Source organism: Equus przewalskii, chromosome 18, assembly GCF_037783145.1.
Source record: "Equus przewalskii isolate Varuska chromosome 18, EquPr2, whole genome shotgun sequence".
NCBI classification, from domain to species: domain Eukaryota; kingdom Metazoa; phylum Chordata; class Mammalia; order Perissodactyla; family Equidae; genus Equus; species Equus przewalskii.
In genome coordinates this window covers 31030449-31050868 of record NC_091848.1, presented here as the reverse complement: position 1 = coordinate 31050868, position 20420 = coordinate 31030449, and the positions used below count along the sequence as shown (strand labels likewise).

General features: G+C 36.4%; 1 protein-coding gene across 4 annotated transcripts in view; it reads left to right on the top strand.

The window, feature by feature from the left end:
• Window positions 1-19690, top strand: part of FGF12 (fibroblast growth factor 12) — a 506805-nt gene extending 487115 nt beyond the window's left edge. For all 4 annotated transcript variants that reach the window (XM_070582533.1, XM_070582532.1, XM_070582531.1 and 1 more), the window contains one exon: window positions 14912-19690. In XM_070582533.1, coding sequence (XP_070438634.1) covers window positions 14912-15030 — 119 coding nt within the window. In that variant the 3' untranslated portion in view covers window positions 15031-19690. The remainder of the gene's footprint in view (window positions 1-14911) is intronic.
• Window positions 19691-20420: the final 730 nt, after the last annotated feature.

Sequence of the window (20420 nt, the reverse complement as noted above, 5' to 3'; positions counted from 1 at the left end):
GCCTATTAGTCCTTGTAAAGAATGAATTCAACAGTCAATATTTCTGTGAAGGCCCCTCTGACTTTCTTCAAGTAGAATTACATATTCTGTCATCTTATCATTGTATACATTTCTCTCTCTTAGAAATTATCACATTGTATTACATTTACCTATTTACCACTCTCTCTCCTCTTATCCATGGTTAGATCACTTTTTGAATGAACAGAATATGTTTTATTTTTCCTCATATCTTTTTGTATCTTGTACGATATCTGATGTATCATAGGGAGATGTGCAATGATCCTTATAGATTCAATAAGTGAACACATGAATGAACAAATGAATGAATAGGTAAAGATAAAGAAGAACTATATGCTCCAGACAACTTTATAATATTCTGGGAGATATGAAACATGTTTACTAATGGCAATAGGACAATCCAAAAAGTGATGAATTACATGTTGTGGGAAATGATATTGCAATTTAAGGCAAGAGCTATTTCTTCCACCAAAAGGAAGATATTGAAAAGCAAATATTTCAATGTACCTTCAGGGCTAGGCATGTGACCATTTAAGATGAGAGGAGGGGATTAAGGAAACAAAAACACTCCAGGTACAGTGTGAGTAAACTATCAAAATTATTGCATCATTTTTATTTGTGCATTTAAGTTGATTTTTGTTGTTGTAATGAAAATAGTACATGCTCATTTGGAAAATTCAAGTATAAAGGATAAGGAAAAAAAACTATGTATTTTATTTATTCCTTTTGTGGATAATGCTTTCCATGCTGCACTCCTCCCCCTCAGAAAAGAGATACCTATAATCTACCCTCCTAATCACGACTGCTGTGTTTGCTTTGGCTGGTCAAACTTCCTCTTGGGCCTGAATGACCATGTATACATTTCCCAGAGAAATTTATACAATGACCATGCTCCTAGTTCCAGAGCTGCCTTAATTCTACATTTATGGCTGCATTTCAGTACAAATGTGGGAAGAGACAACTAGACATTCTTAGTTGTATATGTTAGAATTAGGTTTGGCTGCATATAACACACAACGCACGTTAAGAGTGGCTTTATCACACACAATTTTATTTTTTCACAAACCAAATCTACAAGCTGCTGTCCAGGGCTGGTTCTGTGGCTTCCCAATTGTTAGGGACATTGTCTGTGTCCAGCTTTGAACGTCCCTCTCCCTACTGTGTTGTACAACTGTGCCCTGTGCTATCAGCACAGCCACACACAATGGCCCTGGATCTGCCCTTATCCCCATCATCCAACCAGCATCCTCATCCCAGTCAGAGGGCAGAGGAATGGATGAAAAAGATAGAGGCTAAAGCCTGTGCCAGTGTTCTCTTCAAGACAGTCCCCATTAGCTGCCATAGGATATTTACATCCCACTGACCACAACCCAGTCAGGTGCTCACACCTAGGTGCAGAGAAGACTAAGAATGTAGTCTTTTTTCTGGATGGCTACGTATCAAACAAATCTTCAGTTATTTTGGGAGAGTGGTAGAATAGGATTAAGACAACTAAGAGCCTCTGCATCAGCTTGCCATCATCCTAACTTTAGAATCTCTCTGATTTCCTAATTTTCTTATTGACAGCTTTTGGTTGATTGTTTTGTTTTTATTTTTCTTATTTACTGATACTTTTAGAATGATTAAATAAGAACAAAAGGAAAAAAAATTCCTTTTGTTCTGGGGGAAAAAATAAAGTCCATTCTAAATTAGATTCACTAATACTTGGATTTACTTCTGAGGCTCTGTGTCTCTTTGGATTGTAGGAATGAAAACTTGAGTGTGAAGTCTATAGAATATGATGAGAATCACTTCCAAAGACGAAAACAAGAACTTAATTTGCTTCAGACCAAAGACCTTTTAATTCCCTAGAAACGTCTTTGCCTTTTGTCTTAGAGAACAAGTTTCACTTTTTGATTAATATTAGCTAACAGCTTACTTTGCACAGGTGTTAATGCTAAGCATGTCTCAATTATTGTCTCTTTTATTTTTCACTCCATTTCTATGAAGTTGATTCTAGAATTATCCCCATTTTACAAATGCGGAAAATGAAGCACAGAGATGTTAAGCAATTTGTCCCAAATCAAGCAGCTTGTAAGTGGCAGAGCCAGAATTCAAACCAAGACATTCTGGTCTAAGGGACCAAGTGGTTAATCTCCGTGAAGACTGGTGATGCGGACTACAGTCCGAGGTCTGAACCTCAGCAATGCGTAACAGGACCCTAGTCAATGCTCTCGAATAAATGTCTCCTAATTGTTTCTCTTCATTTTCAATCTGGAATATACTTGCTCCTTAGAAATAAAAGCCCTTCGGATTCATGGAGATCTTCATGCTTTTATATTGTACTTTACCTGATACACATAAAATTGGTCAGTTCTCTTACACCTCGTCTGTACCTTGATATCATTACTATAATACAAAAAAATATGAAGAATTACCCAATGATTCTCCATGCAGTAGTATTTGTTATCATTAAATGGTTTTTACAGGTTACCATCATTTATCAAAGAGGTGTCCATTCGAGGTTTTGTTAGGCCTTATTCTACTGTGCAGTGTGACCTGTTTCTGCCTGCTGGATCCCACAACTACTCTCACTACCACTATTATTACCACTATTACTAGTCTTACTACTTCCATACACTATTTATCAGTTTACTGTTTGCTGGGCAGTTTGCTTATGTTATCTCTGTTAAACCTCAAGCAGTCCTATGTTAAGATTCTCATTTTAAAGATGAGGAAACTAACATTTAATGTAGTTAAGTAACCTGTCTAAGATCACAGGGCTAGATAAATACAGAACTTGGGTTGGAATCTAGGAAGCCCAGTGTCAACGCCTATGCACGTAATCCCTTCACTATATTGCCTTTCAATCTGAAGTAAGCCTGTGCATATGCACATACTCAGAAAAGTCAGGGGTAGCAAAGCAGAAATATTATACCAGGCTACAACTTGAAGAGTAAGCTAATTCTAAGCCATGCAAAATTGAGACAAGTATGTGTAATATGATGAGATAAATTCATATTGGTAGATGATCAGATAAGATAGCTATAGGAATGGCTTGTTAAAACTAGGCAAGAAAGAATTAAGATTATATCACTTCAACCTGATGAAATTTAACAGGATTTATTTTCTATTCTGTAGAGAAGAATTTGGGCTAGATGATTCCTGAAGTTCTTTGACAATGGCATCCTGTGGCAGTCTTCATAAGCACTTTGTTGCAAAACCATGTTCCTTCATGGAACCTGGCATAGGATTTACATATAAAATGATTCTAAACACATTTCTTTTCTTGAATTATTGAATGAGTAAAGTACAGTTTTATGATCTGTTACCATAAAGGCGATTTGTGAAATGTTTTTGGAGGGTGCAGGATGAAAAACATTCTCAGCGTACCTCATATCTGTAAAGAAAGTTTTCAATAATATTTTTTCCATAGGCCAAGTGTAAAGCACATAGCTAGAAGACATTTTTAGAAAAGAAAGAAAATGATAGCTTCATAAGAGGTTAGCCATATTGCTGGTTAACTAAAAAGATTGTTAATTATTTTCACTTTTTAAAGGAATTTTTGAAAACCTGTGAGAAGCCACCACTATTACTATTACTGACAGAGTCCGGTACTGTAGAAGTAAATCCTCCCCTCTTTTATGAAGGGGATTGGCCTCTTATAGAGGAAAAGTAAGAGAAGGTTTGCTTTGTTTTTGTTTTTCAAATATCTCTGCCTTTTCCCCCACTCCTGATGGGGATATCATTTTGAATGTCAGGATACCCAAAATTAAGCTCTGCTAGTTTGAGGATCTTAAAGACCTGCACTGATTACATGATAGTAATTATCCACCAGCCCCTTTCCCTCCACAGCTTCACCCTTCGTCCTGTGTTTAGAACATAGGAGGTGGTAATGAGGGGGTGCAAGGGCATCTATGCAGACAGATGGATGGACTTGATATTTAAACCCATTACTATGTATATTGCACATCAACCTTTGCTTACATGGGTCCCCTCCCCTGGAATTTAAGACAATACCACAGCATGCATGATTCCCAATTTTGCCCTTTCAGAGCATTGTTCATGCCACAGAGAAGTGACTCCCCTAGATTCAAATTGTCTTGGTGGTGACTCCCCTTTAGCTTCAGATACAGCAGCCAAATACTCTTTGACAAAGAACAAGATACAATCTCCTCCTTTTCTCCTCCCTCCTTCTTCAAGAAGCTCATTACTCAGCTCCTGCAGGTGGCCAAGTTTTCAGAATCTTGTTGCTTCCCATTGTAGGGGAGGAAGACATTTCCTCTACCCTCTCTGGGTTCTTCTGGCCGGAGAACAAATTAAATTCACATGAGACAGAATAACAGGAGAAAATTAAACACAGCTTTATAACATGTATACATGGGCGAGGTTCAGGCAAGCTGAGCAACTCACCAAAATTGCTGAAGCCACCACCTTAAGTGTCATCTTCAGCTAAAGACAAAGGAGGATGTTGGGGGTAGGGGGAGTCAGTTACAGGAGGTTACCAGACAAGCACAGTAAACAGGAATAAGATTATTATGCAAATTTAAGTCCTTGCCTTCTGCATTGATAAGAGTTTCTAGAGATAAGGTCATCCCCTCTTCTTCCTGTCCAGAGAGGGAGACACCTTTGCAGATGGAGATTTCCTTTACAATGTAAATGTTTCTTAACAAAGGGTAAGTAAATTCTACTCCTGAGAGCCTCCTTCCCATCTGCAGTTTTTAAAAGTAACCAGCCCAAAATAATCCTCATGCCAAAGAGACATATATTGGAGTGGCCATTTCCCATCCCCCATACCACCGAAAAGAGTGTGTGCACTTTTCAAAGATTTAAGGTTCAAGAACTTAATCCTGGAGAGAGAAATATGTTTCTAAGGTAGAATTAGTAAATATCAAGTAAGAGTCATTGCTACAGAAATGTTAAACTTGGAATAAAGAAAGATTTACCTGTTTCCACCAATTTATTTTCTAGTGGGGAGATAGGACCAGCAGACACACATGCACACACACACACACACCCATAGGGCAGTTACAAATTATCCATTTCCCCATTAGAACTGTTACTTTAACCTAATAGAACCTGAGTTAAATCTCAGCAGTATAATGTAGATCAGTGTTTCCCATATATCAGTATCAGAACAACCTGGAGTGTTTTTAAAAGCTAGAAATTCTCAGACCAAATCTCCAAAGTGTTCTGATTTATTATCCAAGTATATCTGATGGCAACCAGGTTTGAGACTCAGTGTTCTAAACTGAATTTGGTGTTTCTAGGCTCATTTTGATCAAATCTGGTCATAGGCAATTATTTAAATTTGTTGAAATTATTGTGATCAATGTATTGGAGTAAGCCTAATCTAATATGGAGTCAATTGTCACTCTGACACCATGGAATTAAGTATATCAAACATGTTACATTTTTACATTTCCTACTGCTATTAAGATGGGTGTATTTTAGTGCTCAGTTAAATTATAGTATGGAGTTAATAGAGGTAATACCAATTATTGTACTAAATTGATCACTGAGAAAGAATACCCTAATGGAAATCAGTTAATCAAGGATAAATACATGTCTGATTCTTCTGATAAAAATTTTGCAAATGATTTGCTAAGTGATTTTGAGAAAGTAATTTACCTTCTTAAGCCTCAGTAATCTCTGAAGATGAAGTTGATTATAAATCCCATCTGTTTAATAGGAATAATATGAAGAGTAGACATTGTAAGAAAGTTGGATCTCTCAAATCTGTCAGAACAATGCAAAGTGCCTTTTTCATTTTCCCTTGGAAATTGGACATTGTGTTATGTACTGGAGAAATGCTGTGAGGTGTGGCATTGCGTAAGGGATTAGAGACAATGAAAATTGAATTTGAGGGAAAATAATCTCTTCAAAAACTGTGTAATGAGACACCAAAGAACAGAACAAATCAGGAGTCCTGATGTTGTAAAGCTCCAATTGGGAGACACTAATGGCAAAGTAATTTTGATATTTTTATTTCGATTAACTGTAAACAGAACTGAATGGTTCTAAAAGACAAAAAAAGAAGATGGAGCCAAAAAGTACCTCTGATGGCTCCAATTGTTTTAATTACAGAAAAGATAATAGCTACATTTCTCTCTCTTTTGAATTTTGGATCTTTGCCGGCCTTTGACACCTTCCCCCACAGCATTGCAACTCATTCAAAGCAGCTTTTTTTCTAGCTTTGAATTTAGTCCAATAAAATTCTCCTACTTCTTCCCCACACATTCTTCCTCCATGTCTATCTCTCTCTTACACACAAATATTGCTTTTGTTCTCTTCCTAAATAAAGATATAGATCCTTTTGTTCACAATGTCTCTTAACTCTTTATAATAAATATTTACAGCATACTGGGTGCATTCCTTTGGCAATACATCGCTTCTGAACCAGCACTTAAAATTCTCCAACAGTTCCAAAGGGATTCCACGTGACATTAATTAAGGTGTGAAATTGCTTTATGTTAATTGCCCACACCCTTCCATGATCTGCTATTAAGACAATTAAATATCTTTAATGGTACATTAACTAACAGAGCAATCTAACCTTTCCACTTCTTAGAATTTACAGAGGGCCAAGGAAAATTTGATTAAATTGGTAGTAATAAAAAGATTATGTAGTCATATTTCATTTGTCTTTGATGGAAACTGATATAGGATCAGAGTTCTGTATAGAGTGTCAATTATGAGCTTTATCAGAAACTGGAGTTATATTGCCTCCATTTGGAAAACAGGATTTGTCAGCAACAACTACACTTGCCCTCCACACAGGTTTTCCAACTCTATTCCAAAGCAATACTGACACTCAGAGATTTACAACTCGTTCTCCCATAACTACCAGAACTCTCAATATTTAAATGGTTTGCAAGAATCCAGCAGTAACATCAAAGAAATAACTAGTAGCAGTTGTTCAACTTTATATTCCATTTGCATCGCTCATTGTTATTTTCAATGTGCTTCCCTAACCAGAGTATCATTTGATGGTCACTACCACTTTTGTTGTCTTCAGGTTAAGATTGTCATCCCAATTTTAAACATGAGGAAACTGAGCTTAATAATTCGCCCAGGTCTGTACAGCTAAAAAGGGGCAAAATTATGACCAGAGCCATTATCTTTATGAAATGCTGCCAGAACATCAGTCAGCTGCTGAATGAGGACCGACCATGGGGTTTGTAACACATGGTCAGTAGTGACTTGACAAGAGTGATTTCAGTGGAGTAGTGGGAAATAAGTCTAATTGGAGCAGATTTAAGTTATAACAAGAGATAAAGAAGAAAGTAATATTCTATGACACTGTTGAGGAGTTCTATTATAAAAAGGAAGTAGAGAAATGGAGTGTGAGCTGGAGAGAAACATGGTGGTTACATGGTGGGGTTGGTTTGTTTGTTTAAAGCTATTATAGCATATATATAGGCTCATGGGAACAATGGGGGAGAAGTAAAACTTGGCATTAGAGGACAGAGGGTCACTGAGTGACACTGACTAGAGGGGTTGGGATCAAGGACACAAGTGGCCAGTGGAGACTCCACTGAGAGAGGGACAGGAAGAGTACAAGCATTGTAAGAAGCAGGGAGCCGGTCGTGTGCCAGCAGATATGTGCAGGTTGGTAGTTTTTGTGGTGGAAATATGAAAACTTTCTCTTCTCTTTTCTACGTGAAATACATAATAAGGTAGTTTATTGATAAAAGGGAAAGAAGGAAGGGTGGAAGAGCAGGAATTGGGGAGGAAGGAGAGAGAGAGGAAGGGAGAGAGGGAGAGAAAGGGAAAAAAAAGGAAAACGAAACAAACAAAAGAAAACAACAAAGAAAGCAGGCCTCTTCCTGAGTCTGAGAAGGGTTGGGGCGGTGTGGGAAGTTCGAGAAGGAAAGAGAAAGTATGGAAGAGTCACTTGGGAAGAATGGGAGAGCGAATTGGCTAGAGAAATGTAGGGGGATTCCAGGAAGTGCTGAGCACCCCTGTGAGGTTTGGGGTCAAGATTTTGACTCAGGCCAGTCAACCGAAGTTTCATATTTTTCTTCAGTTACATTGCACTATAAGCTTAGAGCGGGAACCCAGGAGTTAACCACACATGACTTTAAATGCCAACTCTGCCCCATATCAGGGCTCTACTTTGAACAAACTACCCTTTTTTTCTTCAGTTTGCTCAGCTGCAAAAGGGACCAATAAAAGGGTCTACCTTTTAGGGTCCTTTAAAATACTCTTAGTGTATGTAAAATGCAGATGTACAGTAAGTGTTCAACTAATATTAACTATGACAATGAGGACAGTGACTACCTAGGAGGAGAGTACCCGCGGGATGGTACCTGGCACCTGGTTTGTTATAGCTGACTGATTTATAAATAACACCAACTCCTGAGATTTCACTTTTTTCACATTTTTAAGAAAGGCATTATTTTAGTTTAACTTTTCCAAGAGAAATTTATGATATCTAAAATAAAAGTGATTGTTGAATGTGAAAAGTTGCAAACAGGGAATCTGAGCTATTATAATGGCAAGAAGCGCCTGCATATTCTGATAACTGCTTTCGCAACAGAGGGACCAGTGAAAAGAATATAATCAAAAAATATTAAATGGAAAGGCTGCCCTGGAAAGACCCATACCTAATCCTACAAAGAGAGGGTGGATTTTAAGACTTCAAAGCCAAGTAATATATATTTGATCTTTCTCTTTTCTAATGGCACAATCTTGCATTTAAAAGGAAAGCAAAAAAATAAATAGAGCAATAGCATATATTATTACAAAGTTGGTAGCTTACAGTCTTGTTATGACCAAGTGTAGCATTTTATTTGTGACATCAGGAGTGCAGGGCTTTCTTCAGAAATATGGCCAGTGAATCTCAGGCAGCTGTGAAAATGACAACCTTCACTATATCAAGTCACGAGGTGACTAATGTCCACCATACAGGCGTGTTCTGCTGACATCAAAAGGTTGAACTGGGCATTCCTAGCGAATGCTACATTGTAACGTAATACGTGAGGTGGGCTGTGTTACTGGAATCTGTGCCTGTCCTTGCATCTGCAAATGAGGAATTCTCTCTCGTCACATCTCCCCACCTCGTCTTTACTCTGAAAGCTGGAATGAACTCCTCTGTGTCAGTGCACTATAGCTCAAGAAACGTCAAAACATGGAACATGAATAAAAGGAAACATCCAGAAGAAGAGGAGGAGGAGAAGGAGGAGGAAGGGGAAGCAGAGGATGAAATTGAAGCATTCATCAGAACAGAGGAAAAGTAGGAAGAAAACTGATTTGAAGAAAGGATTCTGAAGTGCCAAACAGAAATGCTTCCCCATTCAGGGCACTATCTCCTTTTACCTTTTATCCAAAACTATTGTGATACCACGTGTGTTAGAGAAACGAGGATATTGATCTCAAAAATATCCTGTGGGGTGAAAAAAGAGCAAGTATTTTTTTCCTACTTTAAAGAGGAAAGAGGGCAAGAAACGTGATCCAGGACAACTCAGAAGACCCAGGTGAAAGAGAAGTAATGTTGTTTATCGTTCAGGTATTGCATCTTCAGGACACTGAACATTCTTGAAATTTGGATATTGAAACTTTCTTGGAAAAATAGTGTAAACTGAAATCAGAAAGAAACACAGAAGTCAGTTCCATACCAAGTGCTGGCTGTTAAATCATGCCCACTGAAGAGAAAGTCTGTCTCATGGGTGTAGTAGCCCACAGGTCCTGAATGAGACATGGTCAGATAGTAACGTCTCAAGTTCCCTAAATCAGAGGATTTGTTTGCAGTTGCTAAATGGGCAGTGACACTGAATCGGAGTTTCTGTGAAATAGGATTGGGAAGCTGAGAGGACAAGAAAGATAGGGAGCTGGATTTTTTTGTTTGTCTTTTCACTTTAGTCCCAGTCTGAAAATTACTCTTCAGCAAAAGAACTAGAATGTCGAACTTTGCTCTCATAGCTGTAGTGGGCCACAACGCATAAAACAGAGGGCACAGGAAGAAAATATTCCAGAACAAAGAGATTTAAAAAAAAAAAAAAATTTAGATGCTCCTAAAGCAGAATAAATCTGTTCCTAATGAAATAATAGCTATTTAACAGAAAGTGATGGAAAAGCCCCCTACATAAGTATCATTGTACTTTGAACTACTGCAAACCGAGAGACTGGAGTACTTTGCAATTACTAATAAGGATCTGATTATTAGGAAAAGAAAAACTTACCTTTGCATGGGATAGAAATGATTTGAGGAGTACTATTTAGGAACTATAGAATTTATATAACTATTGAAGATCAGAACCCAGACAGTTTCCTAGCATGCTTCTTAAAGGTTTCCCCTAATTGCTTAGTGGTATATGATTGGAAATTAATACCAGAACTCCAAATTCTAGTACTAGTAGCTGTATAAAACTGTGATTAATTTTTACTGTATCTTAAATTATATGTGATTCTCATATGTGGGGTTAGTAATTCTTGATTTATCATTTGTTTGTTTACTTTAATTGCTAAATTAAGCTTCCCTCAGAACAAAAGGATAACCCTTCTCATCATGTTAGTCGGCTTTACCAATTAAAACCTACTTTCAATTGCAGTTAAAATTATGGTACTAGCAGTGTGTTAGATATTGTGTATAGCAGACCAGCAGCAGGTCTCATACATAATGGTACCTTAGCTAAGTCTGTTCCTAAGAAATTGTGTTTGCAAGGCATCAGTACAACTCATAAAAGTTTCACATGCTGCCAGCCATTTCTTATGGAATCCACGCGGTAAGATTCCATTTGACTGATTCTTCTTGACTAATCTGACTGGCTGTATTCATATCATGTAAACATAGTTAGACGTTTCTCTCGATAAAGAGATCAAATAAATAGATTTTTCCCTATACACTCGTATACTTGATGGACATATTATTAATTCTTCATTCACTATCAGATGAGGCTGATATATTTCATGACTGTGATTTCAGTCTCCTGACCTGGAATTCAGGAGGCCTGACACAAGTCAGTCCTATCAGGCTTATCTCTCACCATGACCTCCCTATTTTAGCCCATTCTTCAACCAGTCACTGTTTTTCTTATATAACCTGAGGTTCATCTCTTCACCCTTATTTATTAGCACATCCGTCTCTCTAAATCCGCTAGCTCCTTCAAGGCTAACTCAACATCAAATCACTATTTTCATGCACTCATTTCCATTCAACTCTCTCCTTTCTACCCTGCAATTTGTGTACATACCTATGCTGTCTTAGCCTGGAGCTCCTTGAAGGCAGGAATCACAAGGTCATTTCTTGCAGTTGCCACAGAATCTAGCAGAGTGCCTGGCACAAAGTAGATATGTATCTGATTGTAGAATAAGTAACAAATTAATACCTGAACGAATTCATCTTTGGTGTTAGTTTGCAAAAGAGTAATGGACATTTGAGAAGAGAAAGGAAAATGAAAAGTCAATAATAGAATTAAAGTGATACAGTATTAGTTAAGCTGAATTAAAAGGATCAATAAATGTTTTGTGAACCGGTTCATCCTATCAAAGGAATTCAAGATACTCCGCCTCTCCCACGTCTCCATGTGGAGGTCAGGTCCAATCAGGTCAGGGAGTTTTCTCAGCTGTCCTCTCCATCACACAGTGACTTTTAGCTTTAGGTCTAATCAAGACACTTCTCTTCCAGAGAACAGCAAACCCTTCTAAGGCAGCACTGTCTATAGAAATATAATATGAGCTATGTATGTAATTTAAAATTTTCTAGTAATCACATTTTAAAAATGAAATGTGTGAAATAAGTTTTAATAACATTCAACTCAATATATCCAAAATATTATTATTTCAATATGTAATCAATATAAGGCATTATTACTGAGATATTTTATTCTTTTTGTGTGGTCTTTAAAATTCAATGTTTATTTTATACTGATAGCATATCTGAATTAGGATTAGCATTTTTGGGGGATGGGCAGATTAGCCTTGAGCTAATGTCTGCCACCAATCCTCCTCTTTTTGCTGAGGAAGATTGGCCCTGAGCTAACATCTGTGCCCATCTTCTTCCACTTTATATGTGGGATGCCGCCATAGCATGGTTTGATAAGCAGTCTGTAGGTCCATGCCTGGAATCCGAACCAGTGAACCCAGAACAGCCGAAGCAGAGCTCATGGACTTAACCAGTCCACCACTGGGTCAACCCCAAGACTAGCCACATTTTAAGTGCTTAATGACCACATATGGCAAAATGGATGCTATATTAGGCAGCACAGTCCTAGGATGTTCTTATCAGATTCTCCTATCCTTTTACTAACCCTATACCCCCTCAATTATATTTCAGTCCTCTCTTTCTTAGGACAGGGCTAAGACTAATGTTTTTGACTATTAGGGGATTGTTGGCTCGTCCCATACAAAGAGGACATCTCTGACTTTAGTAGTCACTTTTTTGTTTATGGCTTACACTCAGGGTAAACTCTCTGGGGACTTGATACCAGGATGGCCAGCAGGGTTAGGTTATCAGAAAAGTTATGCACAGAGGTACTTATAGTAATAACATTTCATATTGTCAAAACTGAAATATTCTATGTGTACGTGAGAAATAGCAAAGAAAAAAACGTTCAAAACGAACATCTTGGGTAGACTCTACAACATAAGGAAACTAAAAAAGAAATTGCAACACTAAAAAATGCAGCTACAAAAGTTATAAAACTGTATTCTTTACTGGAAATTAGAAAGTAACATTCTTCAAGTATCTCTAAGTGGAAGCTTAAGAAATATGTGTGTCAAATCTATTGTGTTTTTTTAAATACTATTTTTCCAGTCTTTGCGACTCTGACTTAGCAATCTGCAGTTTGGGGCTGTGTGGGTTTTCATGGGCGGTTAGGTGACAGAGTAGGGAAAACTGCTTTATGGCCTCACGAGAATAGTTTTCCAACTGAACCACTTCATTGCTTCTTCGGAGTTCCCCTGCATACTAAACAGTTGTAAATAAATGGCTATGTTTTGCACATATAAATGTATGCTTTAATTTTGGAGATTTTGATGCTTTGCTCCTAACAGAAATATAGCTAAGAGACATTAGATAGACTTGAGGAACGTCAAGATTTCAACAGGATCTTCCATAAGGAACTTCTGTCTTTGGTAAAAGAAACGCAGAAACTTGAATTGCCTACTAGCACCATCTGAAAATTACAGGATCAATTCTTTCTGAACTGGTTTCCTCCACACTTTGCTACTTAGGCCAAAGGCAGTTAGTCCTTTGGGGGATACTGGAGGAGAATTTAGTGCAATAATTGAAATATTTTGAAATCTCATTTAAACAATAATTGTGTGTAATAATTTTGCACAATATACTTAACAAACATAATTTGTATACGTATTTTGTGTTACCCAACGTGAGGTTGGGTTTCGCCAGCATCAGCATCACCCGGGAGCATATTAAAAATGCAAAATCTCAAGCCCACTGTAGACCTTCTGATCCGAATCTGCATTTTAACAGCATCCCTAGGTGATTCAAATGCACGTTAAGAAGCTCTGCTACTGAGATGTTAGAAGACACCTCTCTCCTCATCACTGAACTAGTCTGAGGAGAATCTTACTTGTAGCTTAACTCACTTAATCTAGTTTTGGATTTACAACACCTTCAGCCTAAACAACTTATCACCATGTTCCCTGAAATCTGTTATTCAGAATTCTTACTAAGAGATCACCTCCTTCGTTTTCTTAAATGTCTTTGGGTGCTTACTATGTGCCAGACATTTAAACTCATAAAACTGCGATTTTTCAGTTAGGAAAAGGTGTCCAAATTGAAAGAGCTAGAAAGTCACTGAGTGAGGATGTGGTTCCAGGGGGTGTGGCTCCCAAAATGATGCTCTTAACCACTACATGACCATGACGTCTATTCAATCATAGCGATGCTCAGGTCTCCAGTACCAGGGCAAAGCCCAAGAGAGAAAGCTATTTGATTGGCACTAACTTTCAGATTACCAAGGCATTGTAGTGATGGGTCAATAGATGGAGGTACTTAACTATTTGTTCCTAAGGATGTCAAGGATGAAAATAATTCCTGATATTTAAGTGAATATTTCACATGCTCATATACCGTCACATTTGTCCATCTTACAACAATATAATGAATCTGTTTAATGTACTCAATATGCTAATAGATTCTATCTTACAAGAATAACTATGAATTGAAAAACATTGTTCTTTCTATGCAATAATCTAGCAACAGCCATGATAATTCACGGATGACTGAGGTTTAGAGCCAGACAAAACAATAGAGGAGAAAAGAACTGTTTATATAGATGTGAACTGAAATCTCACGGTTGCATAATCACATTTCCTATTGAGGAATAACTAAAAAGCCGTGGACTGTGTTCATTACTGTGAAGGAAATCTGGGGCAATTGGGAAATTTGCATCATTTCTTTCTTTTTTTTTTCTCTTCCATGCTCTCTCTCCCATTATCACTTCTTATGTAGGATACCTTGAAAATTGGCAATAAATATTTCACTTTCATGCGACAATATCATATCTTCTATAGTAAGGCAAAGGTTAGGAACATGTAAATAAGGATTTTTTTTTCCTACCCAAACTAGATTGCAGACCAAGAACTGAAAAACAAAATATCTATTTCTATCCTTTAAATATTATATGCTCAATGTCTCCTCTAACTCTACATGGAAATCCTGTTATATACGTTAGTAGCCAGTAGAGACTCAAGCCTTATCTGTAAGAGAGCAGAAACCACTCATATGTCTGCAGTTCAAGAAGACTTAAAACGTTGTGACTGATAGAACTGGAAGACAGCCATATGTATCCACTAAATATATTGTCAAGTTAAAACTCGTTTTTACAGTGGGGGAAGAGCTGGTGATGAGAGTGAAGGATATTGTAAAATCAAATTTGACATATTTATTGAGCCCAAATTTATGTCCACTATTATAATAAGTAATTGTTGTGATTTTGCTTTCCAGTGTGTATGTACAGAGAGCCATCACTACATGAAATTGGAGAGAAACAAGGACGTTCGAGGAAAAGTTCTGGAACACCCACCATGAACGGAGGCAAAGTCGTGAATCAAGATTCAACATAGCTGAGAACTCTTCCCTTCGTCCCTCTCATCCCTTCCCTTTCTCCCCCTCCCCTTTACCCATTTCCTTCCAATAAATCCACCCAAGGAGAGGAAAATAAAATGGCAACCCAGGACCTAGTGGCTAAGATTCTGCACTCAAAACCTTCCTTTGTGTAGGACAAGAAAATTGACCCAAAGCTTGCCTGTTACAATGTGGTAGAAAATGCACATGCACCAAGATTAGCACACATAAAAGCAAGGGAAAAAATAAATCAAGACTCCACAAACATTAAAATAACTGTGTTGTTATTAATAGAGGGCTAATTGTAATGAAGATATGACTACAATAAAGATGAAATAAAGTTATTACCTTGAAGAAAAGGGTTTTGGAGAATTGAACTTACAAATCGATGTAAAACCCTCCATAGCTTAAACTCTGGATATTGCTGTGATGTGTGCTTTGCTTTGAATCTGTGTTTTCTTTGGGCATTTGGAACTGACACATAATTACATCCTGTTTCTAGAATTTTTTTTTTACCATGACATTGAACATGTATGAATTGTAGGTTCATCTAATGCCTATAAGGTGTAGAGCCAGGAATCATTTAACATTAAGAAAACTTTAAAATTTTATTCTCGAAGTTGTCATTCAAGATTATTTTATGCAAAGGATAGTCTTCTTTAGAAGCTAATGGTATTAGCTGATTTCATTACTTCATAAAAAGAGTTTCAGATTCTCTTAAGAGAATATCATATTTTTATCAAAGGTATTAATCTAGGATCTCATTTTTCTAGTCATTTAGAAAATAAAAATCCTTGATCTAAGTCTGAGGTAGCTTTTGGGAATTATTTGTCATTGCCATGCCTGGGAAGTGATGAATAAGTTACATGCTCATACCATTTGGTCTGGTTTTTTACTGTGTGGACACCTTTGAGAGTATAGGTGTATGTCTGGCTGTCTTACAGAGTATCATACCATCTCTTGCAGCAGGAAAGAAAGAAGAGGGGTTTTACATAAGGAAATAAGTCCTAGGAAATTGCTCAAAGTAAATTGTATTTGCCTTTGTACCTTACCAGAGTTTTATGTATGTAGCATTTTCCAAAGTTTGCCAAGAAATTGGGAGGCACGGCTGTAAAATTCCTAACTTACTGTCTTGTGAAGCCAGTGGGTTGTTTGTTGCTATATATCCTCATTTTTGAGTCTAGTTGACAACAAGTCTGTCTCCTAGAACGCAGAAGGGACCTTGTGATACATTGAACTTTCAAGGGGCATAGAGAAACATTACGGAGTTAACAGCTGTAGTTCCAACAGACGGGGTTGTGTGAGTGGCTTAAAGTAGTCAAAAAAACCAAAACACCTCTGTGTAAGACTAGGCAAATGCATAGTTAGGAATACTAAAGTATGAGAAAAATGTTAGGGAAGAAAGGAACGTTATAAAATTGCCTTGGAAAAAAATACGTCTACTTAGTCCTACAAATCAAGAATGGTGTAGAGACACCCAAATTGAAACAAAGCAAAAGAGAATGTTAAAAAATGTATGCAGATTTATGGATATTATCAATGAGAAGACTTAGCATGTTACTTCTCCTATAGCGCTACTGTCCAGCATGTATTGTTCCAAATACGACTTCCTAAAATATATACCCTGCGGACGCTCTAGGCCCTCACTTCAATGACCTTGCCATTGGTTGCTGTATTCTTTCAAAGTCAATGTAGTTTCCCTCAATCTACACAATCATTATTCTTCAATAGTGGTTCGTATCCTTCACTAAGTATTCTATCTGTATTATCAGGAAGTTAGAGAAAATGAAATGGAGGCATTTGCCTAAACACTTGCAAAGAATAAAAGTTACACATCTAAGCAAGGATTTTGAACACACATTTGCAAGAGATATTTGTTCAACCAAAATATTTGGAGAGTAACAAATAAAGACTTTAAATTTTTAAAAAAGGAATGTGACTCTTCTAGGAAAAGAATACCCTTGTAAAAAAATACAAATCTGGTTGTATTTCTCCTTGTCACTCTTGATTCAACTTGATTATAAATGCACCTGTCACTCCCAGGACCAAATAAATCCCAAGCACAAAGCCTTATTTTCTTTGAAAAAATAAAAAGAGCCTTCTACAAAATGGGTCACCGGCTCATTTAGCACGAAATGACTTGAGCTTTTGTGGTGATACACACACACATATACACACACCCCACAAACTCATCAGTAACACAGCTGATAGTTTCACAAAGTGTTATCAATTACACTGACGATTTCATTACAGAATATATTTAGTCCAGTTAAATATTATGAAAAATATGATACAGATATGAGACTCCAACAAAACTCTTCCCCCTGCTTTCAATGGCTGTCCATCATTTATCATCTAAACTCACATTTGTCTTCTTCCTGATAGCAATCAAGAAGCGAGGTTCTAACTACCCAAGTTGTACATTGTTTTTCTCCATATCATTTAAGCAAATGTTCACTCTGGTAAAATGTTTTGGAAATTAGCTTTGTCTTATTTACAATTAATTTCAGAGAATAAATTGGAAACCTCATATTTCTTTTACACGTTAACATGACAAAAACTGTGGTTTAGAGCGTGGGGTGAACGTTTGCTTAACTGCTGTTTACTTTTTACATACATGAAACCTTTAATAGGAAAAGTCAGTATTCATTGCCTAGGTTTTAAAAAAACTATCAAATAAAAACACATGAGTATCCTATTCCCTCCCAAAGATATGAGCAAGTTTAAATTGTTTGTTTTTCAGATTATTCCAAGTAAAAGAATTCTTTACTTTTTCATCATTCCAATTTCTGGGTCTCAATTCATCCATCACTTATTTTCCTACAAGTGAAATAAGCTTTTTTTTTTTTTTTGAAATGCATTGGAATATTCTCAGGAAAAATATGACATTTAGTAAAGCTTTGTAATTGACTATGTACATGTAAGTTAAGAAATGTTTATTCTGGAGTCCTTATAGTCACGTATTGAATGAAAACAAGTTTTGAGAATCTGGTAAAATAGTGTCCCGGTCAATATACCCTACTTGATTTTTAAGCTAGAAGTTCGAGGTATAGAAACAAAATGGTGCTGAAGTTCCATTTGCTAATTCAGAGAAGTTTGTGCTTCAGGAAACTGGAGGACAGCAAGCCCGCCTATTCTTGATCACAGTAATAGTCTGAGTTTTGAATTTTTCATGTGAATTTCATAGCACATTTTTAGCCACAATGGATTGGCACAATAAAGAGAGGTCAATTTAATGCACATTGTGATGCTTTATGGGCCTCAGTCTAATCCAGATAGCTTTTTAGGAGAATTCTTCCATTTAAGAAAGTGGCAATGTTGTTGGGTAGATATTATATATAGCTTGGTGGTCCTGTGATGCCACTAGCAGGACACGAGGGTATTTAGACAAAAGTAAAGGATGCAGAATTGCTTATTGTGTATTGAAAACTTGGAAGGTCCTAATTAGGGCCACTGGTTTCTTGGTGAAGATGCATGAGTACATCAACAGTAATTTTTTTAAACACAGACCCAGAAATAGCAAACCTACTCTTCCACTTTCACTGTTTAGTCTACAAGGCCTTGCTCTGAGGTTTTTCCATGATGTTGCTTAATGTCATCTGCACAAGGTGAGATGCATTCGAACAGAAAATTTCCCTGCTCGTTTTAATATCATAAAAGGCTGAGATTATTTCTCTGTCATAAAATTGTAAATAGCATTTTTTAAAATCAGAATCACATTTAAAACAGTAGATTGTTCTACAAATATATATGTGTATATATACATATGCTTCTGAAATAAGGATATATTATACAGAATTTTTATTTGATTTGTGGTCTTTAGTCATAGGTAATCAGAAAATAAAGATATTTGAATGCAAAACTTTATATATAAATGTATATTTCTAATGATAGTATAAATTGCCACTTTCTAATAAAAAAAGAAACAGGTGGGAGCAACAATCAAACCACAAGCTCCTTCAGAACTTCGGTGATTTTGAATCCCCTCTTTGATGCAGAACTAACTATTTTTTATTCCTAAAAAGTTATCTTAAAAAGCTATACTTCCTGATACAGCTTCCACGATAAGTCATATCAGATTGAAAATTTATGGTCAAGGACAGGAAAAAGATGCCAAATTCAGATCTTTATTTTTCAGAATTTTTCCTGAAGCCCAAGTTAAAAATTTAATATTTAAAATCTAAATGAATTCAAAATTGCTAACATTCAGAGATGGCAGATTGAGCTTCAGTAACAGAAGCAAACATATATTTAATATTCTAATAGCATCAGAATAATATGATAAAAATTGCATCATTAGATGTTTTATTAGTTGGAAAGAATGTGTTGATGTTTCTTTGTTTTTGCTCTCAGCACAACTTAAAGGCATTCATTTTACTTAAAGTTGTTCAAAAGTCCAAAATATACTCCCATTAATAAAATTGGTATTAGCTCCATTACAACGCTAAATGTTACAACTTAAGAAATTATTGACACCGAAATGTTTAATAATCATGTTGTATGAGAAACTGAACAAATTAATGTTTTCTTTTTACATTAAAGCACAGATTATTCAAATCATTGTTTTTTGAGATCAGATTTGTAAAGTGTTTATACATCACGACCTTCCTGGAGTAAAAAGCAATTAAAATCTTGAGATGCTCATGCATGTAGACTAAACACTTGCACTTTTTTCTTTTTAACGTCTAACTTCTTTGGGAAGTCTCTCTCTTTTTTTAAAATGTGTTTATCCTATAATGTGTCACTGAAAAAGTGCTATGTCTTATAAAAAAGATTGAAAATAGATTTATGGATGGGGAAGAAGTCAAAATTTTTATTGAACAGTGTAGTCAAAAGTAAAAATTACTTCCTAAATATGAAGCTACTTGTGGCAAACCTAACATTTTGCTTTTTGAGGATTAAGTCCTAGAGCACATTCATTTATTCATTCATTCATAATTTACTAACTAGAGACTTGGTTGAGTTTAGGGACCACAAACTAAATTATAGTCTCAAAAAATCCAAGAAAGTCAGACCCGTAAAAAAGATAATGTAGTACTCGAAAGTGTGTGTTACAATAAGTATGTTACTAAGATTTTATATACAACTGATGATGCAACAATGAAGCCTAGAGGGATGACAGGGATGGGAAAGAGACTAGATATTTACTGAATAATAAAAGAGAGATGATAAGAAACCCCTCGAGTAGAGGAAATCGTTAGAATAAAAGTTGGGAAGATATGAAAAACATGACTGACTTAGGAAATACTTGTGAATGAAACAAGGAAAGAATGTTCAGAGGAGGAAAAACTGAGTTCACATTAATAAAATTAAAAAGTTATTCAAAGTTTTGTCATTGCACTCTTTGGGTTTGTTAGAAGCTCTGTACCTGTTAGGATGCTTCTGGTTG